We start from the raw sequence: 19,305 nt of genomic DNA, 5'->3' as shown, positions 1-19,305 counted from the left end.
TACACTTGACTCCACTTTCTATGAACTTCTGTACTTTTTAATTTGTAGTTGGCTCTAACCGGCAAGAATGGAGTTGCCTGTTTTTTTGCTATGTTTTGTACGAACTAGGGATGCCACAATTCTCAATATAATATTGAACCGTTCGGTACGGCATTCACGGTTCAATACACGCTTGTGAATTGCGGTTTTTCCGGTTTCGCATTTAATTAATTATTTTTCTACAAATTCTATAATTTGCCTCCATCCCAATACTGAACAACGCGACATACATTCACATCACACGTTAGTGGTAGAGTTATACTCACGGAACACTATAGTTATTCACAATCACGAAAGTTCATTATTTGCATGCGTTGTAAAGACTTGCCGGTTTTAACATGCGCTTTTCAGAGCGCGCGCACTAAAAGCCTGTCAAACACGTGAATACTGAACTAGTCGTCTTACTGCGTTAATACTGTCAAATACACACAAGGTTAACATAAACACAGTCGGTTATGTCTAAAGTGAAAGTAAAATCGCAATCGTGTCTGAATATTAGATGTGTAGAGGTCTTAAACTGACAGCAACGCAGCCAGTGAACACGCAGTCCTTAAAGGGACAGTTCACCTATAAAATTATGTCATTATTTACTCACTCTAATATTGTTTCAAACCTGTTTTCATTTCTCGATGACAGAATTTTCAGTTTTGAGTGAAATATCCCTTTAATGTTAATACAACAACAAAAGACAAAGAGAAAATCACTCACTGCTCTTGACTGAAAAACTAATACAGTAGCTATAAGAATCAGTGTATATTTTATAGTGAAGTCTATGTAGTGTTTTATTTTTACTTTCATTCATTCAATTTCATACTTAAATGCTGCTGTACATCTCTGAGCTGCCAGTGTAAATCTTTATAAATATTTATTTTATATTATCCAATACACTAGGAATGTGTACAAGGGTTTTTATTAAGTAAAGTTTTAAGTTTAAGTAAGGTTTTTTAAATTCTTTTAAGTAAATTAAAGAAAGAGTATTGCAATAAAAAAAGTCTTTTTTCTCTTTAACCTCTTGCGGTTCCTGTCGCCTAAGAATAGAATAACAAAAAATGTATGTGACAAGCCATCAGAACCGAACCGAACCGAAAACCGTGGGTAAAAACCGAGGTATGTATTGAACCGTGGACTAACTGTATTGTCACATCCCTAGTACGAACCTCCTGGGCTATATTATGAGTTCCTCACCCAGGGCCTGAGACAGAAGGGGTGAGGTATAAATACAGTTTGAGAAACGCCTCTCTGTATGCAGATGACCTTCTTGCAAGAATAAACGTTAAAGGGTAACTAAACCCCTTCTCAGAGCTTAACTCCACCCACTGGCAAATTTTGAAAAATGCTGGAAAAGTGGGCAGAGCCCAGTGGAGACAGAGGGGACGAACCGAGGGCGGGACTGAGCGGAGGGCGTGCACCTGAGACCCGCAGTGACGGATTGATTGACAGCTGTCTGACTCGCGAGTCGCAAAGATGGAGAATGACTGGAGTGACGCCAGCTTTGCAACAGAGCGGTCATTTCCCCTACCTTCACCTGAAGTGGAGGAGGGTGAATTGTCTGTAGACACAGACCCAGAGCCTTATCAATGCGAGCCGCTGGCTCAAACTGCATTAACTCCCGATGCAGACGATGCCAGTGAAGCAGCAGCGCAAGAGAACAGACCTAATCTATGAACAGTCAAATCCTTATACTGAATACTATGGCACTAAAAATAGATCAGATATCTGATATACATACAATGTATTTTCATTCAAATTAACTGCAGCAGCGCAGGACCAATGAGTTCAGACCTAAAAGCCTATTATAAACAGATTTCCTCAAATAAGTTAGACTATATACGCCAGCACGTTACAGTATTGTTGCTCGTTACCGCGGCAACCACTTGCGTGTCAGGTTTGATAGCGCGTCTCATGTATGAAAATTATCTGTACACATGACGGGCGGCAATAATATCGCAAGAAAAGCCTGACGTGTACTGGCAACTGCATTATATAACCGTATTTTCTTCAATGCAATGTTAAAGCAAGTGTCAAGTCAGTTTCATTCATAATGATTCTACTTCATGTAATATGACAGTTCATACTGGAGTGAAGCCGTTCTCATCATGTGATCGGGGAAACATTTCTGAGGGCGTGGTGAGCTCGTGCCAGGGGCGCAGATAGTGAGCCGTTGGAAGTACCATCCTACGTCACGATGTACCACAACTAGGGCTTAAAAACGGAAAAAAATATCAATCGGTTCACTCCGAGCAGAATCGATATTTTAACGTTTCCGTTTTTGCGTTCCTCATTAAACATTACTGTTCCGAAAACGGTTTGATTTGAAAAAATAACGGTTAATAACGTTATTTTAATTTAGCCTATACTTTAAACAAATATGTATAAATAAAGACTTATTTTCACTCAATAATAATATAACGCATGATAATTAAACTTGAATATTTATTTCATAACATTTTTAAAACCACAACAGAAATACTTGCATTAATTACAAAGCATAAGCAGCGGGACAAATATTGACCTGTTTTAATGGAGCGGAAAGTGGCCCTCTATATGCCTAATTCTTTTCAGAAGAGTGATAACATTCTTTGTACATAACTTTTTTTTCAACACAACTTGTTTTAAAAATTGCATGAATAAAGAATAAATAAACTGGATAACCATTGCTCTTTTAATGCACCGTCAACTGCTAATTTCAAAGCAAACACTGCGCAACACGTCCTTGCATCCCATAATCAAATTCAGTTAGCTAATAAAGCTTGATCATTAATGCAGTATAACATACCATTTAATACGAAGCATCAACCGTCTATAGAAAACATTGACCTGTCCTGTATTGGCAATCTGAAAGACTATAGGAAAAATGTTTGATAGATGCTAGTAGCCTACTTGGATAGGCTTAAACGGATTCCATAAACTAGCCTAAATCAGACTATTTGAGCTTAAAGCTACACTGTGTAACTTTTTTAGTCTATTCTTAGCTAAAAACATTTAGTTCTTTCAAAAATATATGTGCTCATTAATGTATATTTACTTCTTTCAAGTAATAAAGTATTGTGACGTTGTGCACTTCCCAGAGAAGCAGACAGGAGACTAGAATCCGGTATTCAAACACCCAACGGGCTGTGTTTTATTTCCTGAACGTGTACAACCTAAAACACGGGTATCAGGAGGTGTCTTAACTTTCCAAAAACAACAAAACGCCAGAGAGATCGAGACTAACTCCTCGCCGCCACTCAACTCACTCTTTTTAAGCGTTCCGTCCCCCTTCTCTATTTCCCTCCCGGACACCTCCCCCCAACAGCACGTGAATCAAGTAAGCCTATTTATAATGGAGAATAAACAGCGTCAGCGCCACACTGCCCCCTCCTCAGGTTTCCTCGTCCTCGAGGAAAGGTGAACTCCATGAAACGCTGGGGTACCCGAAGTGCCTCTCTGGGCCGGAGCCGTGATCCAGTCTTCGCTCTTGGAGTCTGCTGCAGGTCACTGGCAGGTAGCCTATGCCTTAAAGGTCCCATGGCATGGCATTTTTCTATTATTGTATAGTGTTTCCTGAGGTGTACTTATATTGTTAGTATGATTTTTACATCATAAAATGTCATAATTTAGAAATAAAAGGCATTTTTTCTATAATGCTGTTTGCCCTGTGGCTGAATGCCCTGCTTCAAGAGGCGTGTCTGCTGTGAGACTTCAGCAAAAACACCCACTGTTGTGATTGGCTGACATCTTTGCATTTTAAATGAGCGGAGGGGGCGTGGTTTAACGAGGCACGAGCAGGCACGAGTCTGCCAGAGACGGATGGACCTGAGTTCACTTCTCATCAGTTCTCAGCACGTCTCAGTTCAGGGTGAACTGTTGTAGTTACTAGCATATACTTCAGGTTATTAGTTTATTTCTAGTCGGAGGGGCTGTCACTCATGTCAGAAAGTTAGTAACTTAACTAAAATTAAGTAAATTATGGATCAGCGCTGACTCGAGACGCGAACCGTTTAGAACGATTCAGTCCGATTTGGTGAACTGGTTCGGTTTACTAAAAAGAACCGATTCAAAAGAATGATTCGTTCGCGAACCGGACATCACGGAGACGGTTGCGATTGCTAACAAAGTTATTTATAGTAACTACTGAGTTATGAGAGCGCTGTCTGTCAGCGCGAGTTTATTGTGTTTATATCTGAGAGTTCTGAATAAACACGAGTCCCAGTCACGCCGAGTACGTCTTCATCATTATTACCAACTTTGTAACACATGCAATGTAAGTTACCATTACAGCGAGATGAACGAGTTAGTAAGTGTTGAGTATAGCATTATTTCTAGATATGTTCCAATTATATGAATAGCGTCAGTGACGCGCATTGAGTAACTTACACAGCGCAAACAAAGACACAACAGCAGTAATCGAATGTAATCCAGTTTATTGTGGGGAAAGCTGGCTAGCCTAGCGCAGATATGCTCACGCTTACCCTCCTTCTGCTTAATCTCACGCCGCGTTTGGTGCCTCCGCTGTGGGCCAGATGCAGTACTGGAGGTCGGGGATGTTGAAGGCCAATCTTCGGCGTGCGTGAGGTTTATCTCTAAAGATGTGACTGCTGATGTTAAACAGAAAAGACTGTATGCACATTTTAGAACAGATAGACGCGACGAGGACGTACAAAAACACTGACTCACAAGATAGAAAACACGAAAACACCGCTCTGTCGGGAGAGAGAGAAGCCGCTGAGTGTGCACGAATAATAAATAATTAGCTACACATAAGAAATCAATGATCACAGATCAGAAGGAACTGAAGAAAGACTTCTGTTTTCATTTGTACATCCAAACACTGAGAAACTGCAGCGTTCACTTGTTCACAAGTAACGTTAATGATCTCGAGTGTTTGCATGGGCGTGCCAGATTCTCTGGGCGGAGGAAAGGGAGGTAACCCTTCCTGCTTGGACGTCAAACCAGGAGACTTCAGGATTGGCTCGTCTGGCCTGTCATTTTCTCAAAGCCAGAGAGAGACAGCCAGAACTCGGTTTTACACCGATCAACATTTCTATCCACTTGGGGACAAAATTCAGGCTAGGGGAACTCATATTAATGTTGAAATACCTCATAAAATGAAAATTTCATGCCATGGGACCTTTTAAAGGGGTAGTCGGCCAGTATTCAACATCCGGACTGACATGACGGCCTCCTCTACGATGTCTTCTGTCAGTCGAATGATGACCAGGGCTCATGGTATGATCTTCAAGTGCCCCCAACCCAGACCGACCCAGAAGAACCCCAGATCCTCCCGGCGCTGCGTGTTCAGCTCCTCCGGGAGTATCCAGAGTGCCCCCAGGAGCCTGGGTCAAAGAGTCACCCTCTTCACAGCCTGCTGAGGTTCCCCACCCCTTGTCTGGCGCTGCGTGTTCAGCTCCTCCGTCCGCAGGGTGGGTCGCCCCAGCAGTCTGCCGTTGTACTCCGCTCTTGAAGGGTTGCCGTTCTCCCAGATATGGAGCCATCCTGTCCCGGTGTAAAACCACAGTCTTTCCCCCAGGCCTCTTCCGAACACGGTAAACAGACTCCCCAAGCCTCTTTACTACGTAACAAGGTCCTACCCAGGCATAATCCAGCTTAGGTGAACGTCCCTTCTGCCTCTTCGGACTATAGACCCATACCAGCTCTCCAGCATTAAAATCACCTCCCGTACAATTATGGTCATATGCCCTCTTTTGTCGTATCCCCGCCTGCAAGGCCTGACGACAAGCAAACTCATGGGCTGACTGCAGCCGGTCCTGTAGCTGATGGGCATACTCTAATCCGGCCGGGGCTTTCGGTGCATCCGGAGGTTGACCCATCAACAGGGAGGATGGGGTTCGCAGTTCTCTGCCCAGCATGAGGAGAGCTGGTGTACATCCTGTGGTCTCCTGCACCGCACTCCGACTTGCAAGCAGGACCATCGGCACCTGAAGATCCCAGTCCTTTTGATCCTGACTCACACACAGGGCCAGCTGGGTGGCCAGTGTTCGATTGTACCTCTCTACTAACCCATCACTCTGGGGGTGTAGGGGAGTTGTCCTTGTCTTCCGGATGCCCAACTGTCGGCAGAACTCGGAAAACACATGTGACTCAAAGTTCCTCCCCTGATCAGTATGCACCTCAGCGGGAACCCCAAAGCGAGCAAACATACCTTCCAACAGGACCTCCGACACTGTCCCTGCCTCCTGATTGGGAACAGCATAGGCCTCTGGCCATTTTGTAAAGTAGTCCATGGCGACCACCACAAACTGATTTCCTCGAGGAGTCTGAGGAAATGGTCCTAGTACATCTACACCCACGCGATCCATGGGACAGCCCACCAGGCGTTGTTGTAGCGGGGCATGGGACTGGCCCGTTGGCCCTTTCTTAGCAGTGCAGGTATCACACCGACGACAGTAGGACTCCACATCCCTGCGGCAGGTGTGCCAATAGAACTCTTGCCGAACTCGTTTTAATGTTTTGTTCACTCCAAAATGTCCTACCCCCGGCTGTCCATGCATTGCTTCCAGAACCACACGGTGACAGGACTTAGGCACTACTGTCTGCCACTTGGTTACGCCTGTCACTGGTTCCACGAATCCTCTCTGCAACACTCCAGAATTCAATGCCAGGCCATCCCGCATGGACCACAGCCCCCTCACCACTGATCCAAAAGCCATAACCTCTTCCCACGTAGGCCTCCTTCCAGCTTCCACCCAGTTGATGACCACCTGGAGCTCCGGGTCATTATGCTGCTCAACGGCCCATGCTACATGTGAATCAGGTAGCACTGCACTACAAGATGCCTCCAATCCCATCTCTGGGTTCTTGTCAGCTGGTCCCTGCATCACATATCCATCCAGTCGCTCACATTGTGGGCAGGATGCCATACAGGTGCGCCTTGACAACCCGTCCGCATTCTGGTGACTCTCCCCCTTGCGATGCTGAATGGTGAATTGAAATTCCTGCAGACGTTCTATCCACCGTGCCACCTGTCCCTCCGGCTCCCGGAAAGACAACAGCCAACGGAGGGAAGCATGATCCGTTCTGATCACAAAATGGAGACCGCAGAGGTGATGCCTGAAATGACTGACTGCTTCTACCACGGCTAAGAGTTCACGTCTGGTCACACAGTAATTACGCTCTGCCCGGTTGAAGGCCCGACTGTAGTAGCAAACGTGCATGACTTTTCTTGCCTTCTAAATGTCCTTGAATATGATTTTAGGACATTTAGAAGGCAAGAAAAGTCATGCACGTTTGCTTTTTATAGATTTTTCTTCTGCTTTTAATTGTGTTCAGCCTCACATTTTGGAAAATAAATTGATTGATACTTTTAAACTAGATCTAAATACTGTGCGCTGGCTGGTGGATTTTTTAACTAATAGATCCCAAAGAGTACGGGTCAATGGAGTGGTGTCGAATATTTTGATGTCCTCCACGGGTACGCCACAAGGTTGCGTTTTGTCTCCTCTTTTGTTTTCTTTATACACCGATGATTGTCGTAGTGTTTTTAATGGGAGACACATTGTTAAATTTGCGGACGACTCTGTGATTGTGTCTCTTCTCACTGAGTCTGAGCCAGATGTTGGGCCAGTGATCGATAATTTTATTCAATGGTGTGATGATTCATTTTTAAATATTAATGCTTCAAAAACAAAAGAGATGCTTATTGACTTCCGTAAGAAGAGCTCTGCACCTGTGTTGCCTTCTATCATAAAGGGACAGCAGGTAGAAGTAGTCAAACAATATAAATATTTAGGGACTATAATCGACAATAAATTACAATTTGAGGAAAACACCGATATAATTAGAGGAAAAGCTCTTCAGCGTATGCATTTTTTAAGGAAACTTCGACTTTTTAACATGGATGTTTCTTTTATGAAAATGTTTTATACATGCTTCATTGAAGCCATTTTAAGTTTTTCCATCGTCTGCTGGTATGGTAACCTTAATTTAAAGAACAGGAGGAAGCTGACAAGCATTGTGACAATGTGCAGTAAGATAGTGGGGACCGATTTAAGGACTATCTCACAGATTTATGAGTGCAGGACAATTAGGAAGGGCCAGGTAGTGCTTTCTGATGTTACTCATCCATTGTATGCTGAATTTCAACTCCTTCCTTCAGGGCGGAGATTTAGACTCCCCTTGTGTAAGTCAATTAGATATAGAAATTCTTTTATACCGGCGGCAATTACGTTTTTAAACGATTTTTCTGTAATTCAAGGTAATTGATGTGTTGTGTTGTGTTGTTAATATGTGTATGTGTATACTACTGTTCCTACTGCTGTCTATACAAAGAATTGCCTTCAAGGACAATAAAGTTTAACTAACTAGTAGGCAATAACCCTCTCTCCCTTTTCCCCCTCCTGTGAGAGAACTGCACCCAGACCCACATTGCTGGCGTCTGTGTCCAGGATGAATGGCAATCTAGGGTCTGGTGCGGCCAAGACTGGTGTATGACACAAAGCCTCCTTCAGGCTTTCAAAAGCCTGCTGCTGCTCTTGCCCCCACTGGAACCGCTGTGATTTCTTTGTCAACTCATGGAGGGGAGCAGCCATCGTAGCGAACCCAGGGACGAATTTCCTATAATACGAAGCTAGTCCTAAGAAAGCCCGCAACTGCCTAAGGCTGCATGGGACTGGCCAATCACGAACAGCTGCTGTTTTCTGATCATCAGTAGCCACCCCTGCCGCACTCACATAGTGGCCTAAGAAGGTCACGGCCTTCTGCATCAGCTGGCACTTCTCCGGATGCAATTTCAGACCAGCCTGGGCTATCCTGGTCATGACTAGGTCAAGGGCACTCAGGGCAGATTCAAAGTCTTTTCCATGCACTAAAATGTCGTCCAAATAAACAAGGCATGCTTCTCTCGGAATACCCTGGAGCACCCGCTCCATCAGCCGCTCAAAGGTTGCTGGGGCATTGCACAGACCAAAAGGCATGGTCTTGAATTGCCAGAGGCCCGTACCTGTCGTGAAGGCAGTCTTCGGTCTCGCTTCAACACTGAGGGGCACCTGCCAATACCCGCTACGCAGATCTAGCGAAGAGAACCACCTAGACCCAGCGATCTGATCCAGCGACTCATCAACCCGTGGAAGCGGGTAAGAGTCCTTGACGGTCACCTCATTCAGGCGTCTGAAGTCGACACAGAAACGCCAGCCTCCATTCTTCTTAGGGACCAATGTGAGGCCCAGGGGCTTTCCGATAGCTCTATAATAGAGCCCGACCGATAAAGGATTTTTAAGGCCGATACCGATACAAATATTTGGTCACTTAAAAATCCGATATTCCGATATATCAGCCGATATATATTAAAAATAAATAAATAAAATAACAGAAACGCGTAAAAAACACTTAAACAGATTTCCCTTATACATTAGTTATAAGTAGTTATTCATGATCCCTCAGCCTCTCTAAAATAACATGATAATGCAGTTTAAAAATAAACTTGTTTTATTGTCACAACAGAACAGAGGAACATAAAAATATATTAAAGTTCTGATAAATAAAATGTATAAAAATACAAACTTAAGATATGAAACTTAAAGTCGTTTGGACGAAAACACAATAACAAAAACAAAAAATCTAAGTTACCAGTATTAATAGATGTGGTAAGCTTTATAAATATAACTTTGAGCAAGACTGGAAAAAAAATATTCAGTTAAGTTCTAGAAGTTCTGATAAATAACAACAACAGCAAAATATAAACTATATACAGTATAAATATGAGCCACCTTATAATTACAATGTCAACTTGCTTATCCCTTTACATGCACTCTTTTAATTCTATCCATCAAGCTACAACAAACCATTTTCAATCATCATTTGCTGCCTGCCTTCTAAAATCTACTACTTATGATGATGCAGTAAATCCATTATTTGACTTGTTAATGCTGCGTCTGAACGAAGTCACGCACTTTCGTTCACTCTTCACGAGCCTAACTTATGATTTACAATGCAGGGACTGGAACTACAAATATACTAGTTATAAATACAGTAATCATTACTTTATTTAGGCAGAATAAGTTTGTTGTGATTTCCAAGGCGCATTAATGTTAGCGGTCTCCCACTGATAGCCATGGCATTAGCTAGCTTTGTGGTTAGCGTCTATGATAAGTTATAATTTAGAAATATGTATACTTTTTCAAAATAACGGGCAGGGGAGAGATGATACGTCTCATGCTGTCAAACTGTCAGACTATTAAAGAAATACATCTTATTCAGTCACATTGTCCGAGTTAAACTTAGTCAGTCAACTGTAACCTAGCGTAATTACCAGCTCTCTTGGCTTACATGTAACAGCAAAACTGGACTTGGCAGTTACAAATTGTCATGTTATTTGAGTTAAGAGAACTGATGGGGATGTTCTTTTAATTGTTATTCAATTCAAGCAATGTATGGCTCGTTGCCAACTTACATGCACTTCAAGGATGATCTGTGTTGTGAATGCAACGCTCACAGCGCTGAAGCTCAGCATGACTCTGCTGGATCAGCTGGTGGTGTTGCCAGCCGGCACGTTGTAGGGTGCCCTCTGGTGGACAAACTATGAAACGCCAACACTCAATGTGTTTGAGCGGTGTTTCGTCCGTTTTTTTTAATTTTTTTTAAAATATTCATTTATCGGCCATCATAAATGCCCATACCGATAGTTTGGAAAAAGCCTAATATCGGCCGATAATATCGGCCCGCCGATATATCGGTCGGGCTCTACTCTATAATTCCCGAAGCCTTCATCTCTTCTAGGCAGTGATCCGCAGCCGACTGCCTTGTGGGAGGTAACCGTCGTGCACGTTGCCGGATGGGTGGTGCATCCCCAGTGTTTATACAATGTTGTACCAATACTGTCTGCCCGACATCACCGGCTGAGGCTGCAAAAAGGTTATAATGGCGTTCCATCACTCGCCACAATTTCTGCTTCTGGAGTTCTTCCAAACCCTTACTACTTCTCTCCCAGACGTCTTTTACCGTTTGCAAGGAAACTGAGTTTTTCCCACCTGGACTGCAGTTCCCACTATCAGAGACGGCCAGTTGTGGAACGGTGGAACGTCCTACCATAGAGCCAGAGAATGGTGTCTCTATAGACTGGAACGTTGGTGACAATGTGGGGGAGTCTTGACATGGGACCCCCTGATCTTGTGAGTTATGATTCACACGGCCCACGTAGTGTGACTGAGGACCTGGCCATATAGAATTAAAGTGAATTGGCACTGAACACTTTCCAGCTAGCATTAGGGTCGCTGCCCTCAAGTCCAAAACCGCAGCTGCCTGGTGCAGGAAGTCAATACCCAGGAGACAACATTCTAGAATTTCAGCGGCCCAAATCCACATAACTGTACTGTGTCCCCCCACCCAGATTTCTGTCTCGCAACGTCCCATCAAAGTCGCTTTCTCACCCATGACAGTCACCAGGGGAAAATGAGCAGTCTGAAGGACCCTTCTCGTCAAGAATTTAGGATGAATAATGGTGACTGTAGATCCAGTATCCAACAAGGCCCGCACAAGTTGTCCATCCACTTTGGCCTCTATTTGGCAGCACTCTACTGGACTAACCAAGGCAACAGATGATCCACTGGGAGGTTCTGGAATGGCTGATGGGCCGAGAGCACCTCCCCACCTCTACTCCGGCCCCTGTCCATTTCCCGACAGCGGAGTGGACACTGCCACATCCAGGGTAGCACATTCCCGGCGCAAATGACCAGTTTTTCCACAGCGCCAACAAACCACAAGCTCCCTCTGGGACGTATTCGCCCTAGCAGTTTGCGACTGAGTTTGCTCCCCGGAGTATGCAGCAAAAACCCTGGGGCGGCCAACATTATTGTAGCTTAACATTCCGATGGGCCGTTCATCCAATATTCCCTCTATAACCTGCGCTTGGTCAAGGGCTTCATCAAGGTTAGATGGCTGAGTTATTCGCACTTGCTGCCGTAACCGATCTGGGGTCAATCCCCGTACAAACGCATCCAGGACCAATGCATCCCTCACGCTTTCGTTGAATGTCGGGTAGCTGCGATGGGCTAAGTGTCGCAGGTCAGCCATAAACACACCTAGGGGCTCTTTTGATTGACGGGTGCGCTCCTGAAACTGCTGCCGTAAGGCCATAGAGGATGTAATGTCTCCAAAGCGTCGAGACAAAGCCTGATGCAGCGCATGAACACTATACCCCTGACTTCCTTGGACATCCAGCAGCACCTGTTGTGCATCACCATCTAAAGCCGCTGCGAGCTGGCCCACTCTCTCGGCTTCATCCCAGCCATTAGCCTCGGCCACCAACTCAAACTTCTTCCGGAACGCCTCATAAGAAGAATGACCGTCATAGCCCCCCAATTTCAGACAGCTACGGGTTTTGCTCGACCCCTGTTCAGGTATGTGTGTGACAGACTGCATTGGCAGGTAAGAAAAGGAGCAGCAGGTGGGTATGGGCTCTTTGGCTGGGGACTCCAGGAAACAGCGGTGAGCGGTAGCTGATGAGGTCGGATACATGCCCAACACTGGCTGAGTTTCCATAGTTTGTCTCATATTACTCATCATCGGTAAATCAGAGTGCTTGTGGACACAGCTCATTTGGTGGGGGAAAGGGTTAAATGGCAGTGTGGTTGGCCACTGGGTGTTGTAAGGGGGGGCGACTGAGTAAGGTGTATTAACTTTTTCTGATGAGCCAAATGGGTTAGCTTGACTGCCAACTGAGCTGTACAGCTCGCCAAAAAGTCCCTCTTTAACATGTATATTGCTTGTTTGTGGATGATTATGACTGTAGGTTGCATCTTCAGGGCAGAAAGAAAATGTTTCATTAGCCTTAACCCAGGGGTAGGCAAGTTCAGTCCTAGAGAGCCGCTGTCCTGCAGAGTTTAGCTCCAACCCTAATTAAACACACCTGAACCAGCTCATCAGTGTCTTCAGGATTACTAAAGCTACAGGCAGGTGAGGGTTTTTCAGGGTTGGAGTCAAACTCTGCAGAACAGCGGCTCTCTAGGACCGAACTTGCCTACCCCTGCCTTAACCCATGTTTATCGGCATTTTCATCCGCAATCCGCATTCCAGACCGGATGTTATGATTCCCGCTGACTTCCGGTTCCGGGTTAACCAGCCGGATGCGCCCGGTGTCGCGGCCTCCCGCGATCGGAGTGCTCGCGATGCAAATATGTTCACCAAAAGCACGAGACATGCTCAAACAGGATGTGGCTGACTCTGGTCTAGCTTTAAGGGAACCTTCTTGATCAAATTCGTTCAGCAAAAGCGGCAGAAAAGGATTAGTGGGCGCCAGTGAACTAATCAGCACATTTCTCTCCTCCTGTGCACGCTCTCCCTCGGGATTACGCTCGTCCCGCCCATACCGAGACTCTCCCTCTGACTTCTCAGCGGATAACTGGAGCGATCTTACCGATTTGTTCTCCATTGTCTTCTGGGAATCCCGAACATACAGCTGTGGTAACGTTATAGATCCCACTTCTGACACCAGTGTGACGTTGTGCACTTCCCAGAGAAGCAGACAGGAGACTAGAATCCGGTATTCAAACACCCAACGGGCTGTGTTTTATTTCCTGAACGTGTACAACCTAAAACACGGGTATCAGGAGGTGTCTTAAATTTCCAAAAACAACAAAACGCCAGAGAGATCGAGACTAACTCCTCGCCGCCACTCAACTCACTCTTTTTAAGCGTTCCGCTCCCCTTCTCTATTTCCCTCCCGGACACCTCCCCCCAACAGCACGTGAATCAAGTAAGCCTATTTATAATGGAGAATAAACAGCGTCAGCACCACAGTATTCTCGTAACAAGTTTATAATATGCCATTGAAAATACATAAGGTAATGGGATCTAACGGTGGTCGCCATGTTGCCCCTCCATCTTGAAAGTACATTAGCCAAAGAGGGACATACCCGTAAATTCAAGCTTCGCCTTTCGCGTTTTAACCGGTGGCACTGTACAAAATCCCCTGCCTCGCGCATGTGCGCGTCAACTTGTTCAGACTTGTCTGGTGCATGCGCAGAGAGTTTTCATCTCAGCAGCGTCCAGTAACAGAGTTATACTGAGTTTTCCTGGCTTGTTTATTCCTCAAAAGTCTGTTTTTCCTTGTGTGGTATTTCTGTGCGTTAAAAACTCCGTAAGTAATAATAGTTATTGTCATTGTAGATGTGTTTCAGAGTGTGTCATCGCGTAATTCAGTTGATGTCACCTCAGAAGTATTTTTGTGTCAACATACAATAGCGTAATGCTCACCTATTTGAATAATCATTCAGTTATTTTGTTATCAACAATGTTTATTCGTTTATAGAAAATATTTGCTTGTAATGTATGTTGATGGAAATATGTATCAGGTCTGATCGGCATATTAACAATTGTTATACAGAGCGCACTGCAGTGCTAACGTTAAAGCGGCGCACACACTTTGATAACCCGACACCGCTTGTTAGCAGCAGCGGCGGCAGCTCCGCTCCTTTTAATGCAGCTGCATTTAGCGCCTATATATGGTACAATAAGCTCTGGTTTACGGTTACATTTTACACATGTAACTTATAAGTATAGTTATACAGTTCTTAACTGTGTATCTTCTGTCATGTCATTATCATGTATATTTACCATCCTTATTTGTTCTCTCACAGAAACCACATTTATGTACATATCCACGCAAACCTGTTTATGCCTTGCAATTGGATGACTGAATAAACATTACTATCATCAAAGTTCACTCTGGATTAGCTGCAGTTCTTTCTAGCCGAATAATTAGGCCAGTTGAGTTTCAACCATCCCACTGCGCACAGAATATCCCACAGGCACCGTGTCGAATGTGGACGAGGTCGAACTGGAAGCCATGTTAATCTTGGACTAAATCGGCCACCGTAGGAGTTGAAACGAAATCGGAATTGGGAGGAACAGAAACTAAAATTCACTGGATGGTCATATACCTTTTCACTGCTAGATGGGGGAAAATATCACAGTGTAGCTTTAAAGTCCGTACTGCTTATTTAAACATACGAAAAGAATGTCCTCCAATACCTGCGCTTTCATTGTAGACCTCAGCGGGGAAAGAAATGTACTTGAGGCATGTAAATGCGCGCTCACACTGACTTGCGTTACCGGTAGATTCATAGATGACATTTCACTCACGCTTGATCCGTCACATCACATGCTGTACTACTCTATTCATGATTGGTCACTGCCAAATTAAAATATTAAAGAGAACGATAAAATAACGTTATTAACCGGTTAATGGTCATTTCAAATTAACGTTTCTGTTCAGAACGATTCAAATTGATTTTGATTTCGTTTTCGTTTTTGTTCCTCTTAAAATTTCGTTTGTTTCCGGTTTTCGTTTTCGTTCCTTGAACCGGTTCAGAGCCCTGACCACAACGTCCAATAGGAAAATTCAACTGCAGTAACCACTGTTCAACCTTAAGAGGGCAGCACTTTGGCGGTTTTACACCATATTTTATAGAATTAAAACACTTTATACTCAAATGTCAAAACATTTACTCGAATCAATGAACAGTATTAATAAAGCCCCAGTATTACAGATCATTAACTAAAAAAAGTTGGTTTAGGGTTTAGTTACCCTTTAACAAGACTTCTTTGCTTCCTGGTTTTCTCATTGTTAGGCTCACTATTAATATTGGAAAATATTTTTTCCATGACAGACTTTAGTTAAACATCACATTTGCATTCATGTTCTTTTCTTTTTTTTTTTAAATAAGAGGTTTAAACTTTCTTCTCCTGCGTCTTATTCTTCTACAATCCAGAATGACACAAATAGAAGTTTAGTTTGTTTGTTCGTTATTAAACAAACAAGCCCAGCCCAGGTGAGAAAAAGTAACGTAACATTGTTTTCCACAAAAAGCAACCAATTAACGCAATTAGTTACAACTTTTTTAGGGAGTAACGCATTCACTTTTAAAAGTAACTGTCCCCAACACTGGTCAACTTTCCTTCCCCAAGGAACTGCTAACTTTTCCTTTCCCTCCTTTCTCATCTTTTTCTCTCTTTTTTCCTGTCAGTTGTGTACGAGCATCGCTCCAGGTTGGAGAAGTCTCTTCAGAAGGAGCGATTTGACCATAAAAAAGCCAAAGACGGCAAGTTTGTTTTATAATATATGACAACATCAATGACTAATTGATAAAGAGGAAATTATGAAGTTTAATGACATCCTGTAGCTTGCATGATGGATAAACTGGTGCAGCCCAAAGCTGCTGTGTTATGCCAAGTGTCAAGTTAATAAGATCCTAAGGCCCGGTTTCACAAACAGGGATTAGACTAAACCAGGATTAGGCCTTAGTTGAATTAGGGCATTAAAGTAGCTTTTATAAACATGCCCTTGAGGAAAACATAACTGGTGTGCATCTTGAGTCAAAACAATGGCTCTGACATATTTTAAGATATGCTTTCAGTTCAATCAGTTCAAACATGCATTTTAGTCTAGGACTAGTTTAAGCCTTGTCTGTTAAACCGGGGTAAGAGTATTTGGATCTTTAAACCACACTTAAAGGATTAGTTCACTTCAAAATGAAAATGTCCTTATATTTTACTCACCCCAATCTCATCAAAGATGTTGATGTATTTTTCATCAGTGGAAATTAAATAAATTTTTTCTTCACATAATGGTTTTCAATTGCAACCAAAATGTTGAAGGTTTAAATCAATGCAATTTCAAATCGCTTTGAAGGGCTTCAGAGACTGCACAATACCAGACGAGGAATAGGGTCTCATCTAGCGAAACGATCGATCATTTAAAACAATTTTTTTTTCTTTGTAATGAATATACTTTTTAAAGGGATAGTTCACCCAAAAATGAAAAACAGCCCATGATTTACTCACCCTCAAGTCATCCTAGGTGTATATGACATTTTTCTTTCAGACAAATAAAATCTGAGTTATATTACAAAAGTCCAGGCTAATCCAAGCATTATAATAGCAGTAATAGTTGCTCTGTTTTTTAAGTCCATAAAAAAATGCATCTGTCCGTGGAATAACGTGCTCCACGCGGCTCTGGGGTGTTAATAAAGGCCTTCTGAAGTGAATCGACGCGTTTGTGTAAGAAAAATATCCATATTTAAAACTAAAGTGTTTATATATTTTTCTTACACAAACGCATCAATTCGCTTCAGAAGGCCTTTATTAACACCCCAGAGCCGCGTGGGGCACGTTATTCGATGGACAGGTGCAGTTTTCATGGACTTCAAAAACAGAGCAACTATTACTGCAATTATAATGCTTGGAGTAGCCTGGACTTTTGTAATATAACTCTGATTGTGTTCGTCTGAAAGAAGAATGTCATATACATCTAGGATGACTTGAGGGTGAGTAAATCATGGGCTAATTTTCATTTTTGGGTGAACTATCCCTTTAACCTAAATGGCTCATCTTGTGCTGCTCTGCGGCCGCCAGTGATTGCGCAATCGTGCGAAAGCGTCACACTAGATGTAGGCAGAAATACCGCCCCCGTATTTACAAAGGGCCCATGCGAAGACTAATACAAACGCCCTTTAACAAAAAAAGGTAAAACAACAATGTCGGGCGACTTTGAAGTTGAAGATGGAGATTTTTTGGTAAAGGGCATTTGTATTAGTCTGCACACTTTTGGTTGGGATGGTACTTTTGCCTACGTCTAGTGTGACGTCTCAACGTGATTGCGCAATCACTGGCAGCCACAGAGCAGTGCAAGATGAGCAATTTAGGTTCAAAAGTATATTAATCTGTAATTTCTTTTTTTAAAAATGACGATCGTTTCACTAGATCAGACCCTATTCCTCGTCTGGTATCGTGCAGTCTCTGAAGCCCTTCAAAGCGCTTTGAAACTGCATTGATTTGGACCTTCAACATTTTGGTTGCAATTGAAAACCATGATGTGAAGAAAAATCCTGGAATGTTTTCCTCAAAAAACATATTTTCTTTTCGACTGAAGAAAGAAAGACATCAACATCTTGGATGAGATGGGGTGAGTAAATTATCAGGAAATTTTCATTTTGAAGTGAACTAATCCTTTAAAATGCATTAATGTCTCTGCAAAATTATAAAATGCAATAGTTCATTAATTAGCATAATATGTATTGCATTTGTCTCTGTTGTAATACTTGTTTTTGCCTTTTCCTCACAGATTATCTTGTGTATAAAATAGAGGCTCAGCAGTCGATCAATAAAGAAAAGGTATGTTGTTTTAAACGCGACGGCATGAAGAATTTTTTTTTGTCAGGAAAAACTTGAGTTGTAACTAGATGAAATGCAGGGTTAGCAAATGTTTTTCAAGAGCAAACTCACTCTTTGCCCTGCAGTCAAATACTCATCTGGTTGTTTGTATGCGAATCATATATTTCTCGAATATCACGGCCTGTGGCATTCTGGCATGGCATTTAGAGGTAAAATGATGCCATGTTTACTAAATGACCAGGTTTGTTTGTATCTGTTTGTTTACAGCAAGATGCCAGTGTCAGGTTTAATTCTCTGCATTCCCAGCATCAGATTTTGAAGGTCAGTGGGAAAAACACGTCTACTGTGTAAAAATGATGTTTTGTGATGTACTGTCAATTAAAACATGCTGTATTTATTTTCTTCCCACAGCAAGCACAGATAATTTACTGTTGTGTATGTGTGTGTGTTTACCATCAGAACCAGCACGATGACCTAAAAAAGCAGTATTATGAACTACAAGAGCGACATCAGCTACAAGGAGATGAACACAACAAGGCATTAGATGAACATAAACAGAGACTTGACCAGCTTCATCAGACCAAAGAGTCTGAGATTTCTAAGATCAAAGGTATTATGTTCTCACAATCTCTCTCTTAGTAAACACAACCTGGCAACCACCAACAAAAAGATTCTGGACTCTTTATGGTGGCATTAAAAGCTACATTCATTTCAGCTGCCTCTCTTTTTCTCTTTCTTTCCCAGATAATGTATATAACCTACGTGAAGAGAACAAGCAGTTGAGAAAAGCTCATCAGGACATCTATGTGCAACTTCAGGATACCAGGGTAATGCCGAAAAGCACTAGATGTCTTTTTAGAGCAGTATTACAAAATATGTTTTATGGTTATTATGGATTATGGATAGCCATGTGCTCCATTTGCCACAGATAAATGGGTGAATCTTGGCGGCCCCAAAAATCACAAATAAAAAAATATTATAATAAAATTAGGAAATATATTAAGCCTGAGGAAACAATCTTATTTTAAGACATTAAGATTTTTACATTTTTATGTAAAGAAAAAGCACATTTAATGCATGACAATAACAAAGTACATACATAGTTCTATTTATTTCTCTTTTACTATATATTTAAATAAGTTTGTTTAGCATATATAATAT

The 19,305-nt window shown here is 42.7% G+C and overlaps 1 protein-coding gene across 2 annotated transcripts in view; it reads left to right on the top strand.

Annotated features, from left to right (window-relative positions):
- golim4a (golgi integral membrane protein 4a) overlaps positions 1 to 19,305 on the top strand; it is a 45,810-nt gene that overhangs the window by 7,040 nt on the left and 19,465 nt on the right. For both annotated transcript variants that reach the window (XM_079825425.1, XM_079825426.1), the window contains exons 2-6: positions 15,999 to 16,073; positions 18,095 to 18,144; positions 18,412 to 18,465; positions 18,604 to 18,754; positions 18,889 to 18,971. In XM_079825425.1, coding sequence (XP_079681551.1) covers positions 15,999 to 16,073; positions 18,095 to 18,144; positions 18,412 to 18,465; positions 18,604 to 18,754; positions 18,889 to 18,971 — 413 coding nt within the window. The remainder of the gene's footprint in view (positions 1 to 15,998; positions 16,074 to 18,094; positions 18,145 to 18,411; positions 18,466 to 18,603; positions 18,755 to 18,888; positions 18,972 to 19,305) is intronic.

This window comes from Gobio gobio (assembly GCF_949357685.1).
Source record: "Gobio gobio genome assembly, chromosome: 9".
Classification (NCBI taxonomy): Eukaryota; Metazoa; Chordata; class Actinopteri; order Cypriniformes; family Gobionidae; genus Gobio; species Gobio gobio.
This window is presented reverse-complemented; position numbering and strand designations above follow the sequence as displayed.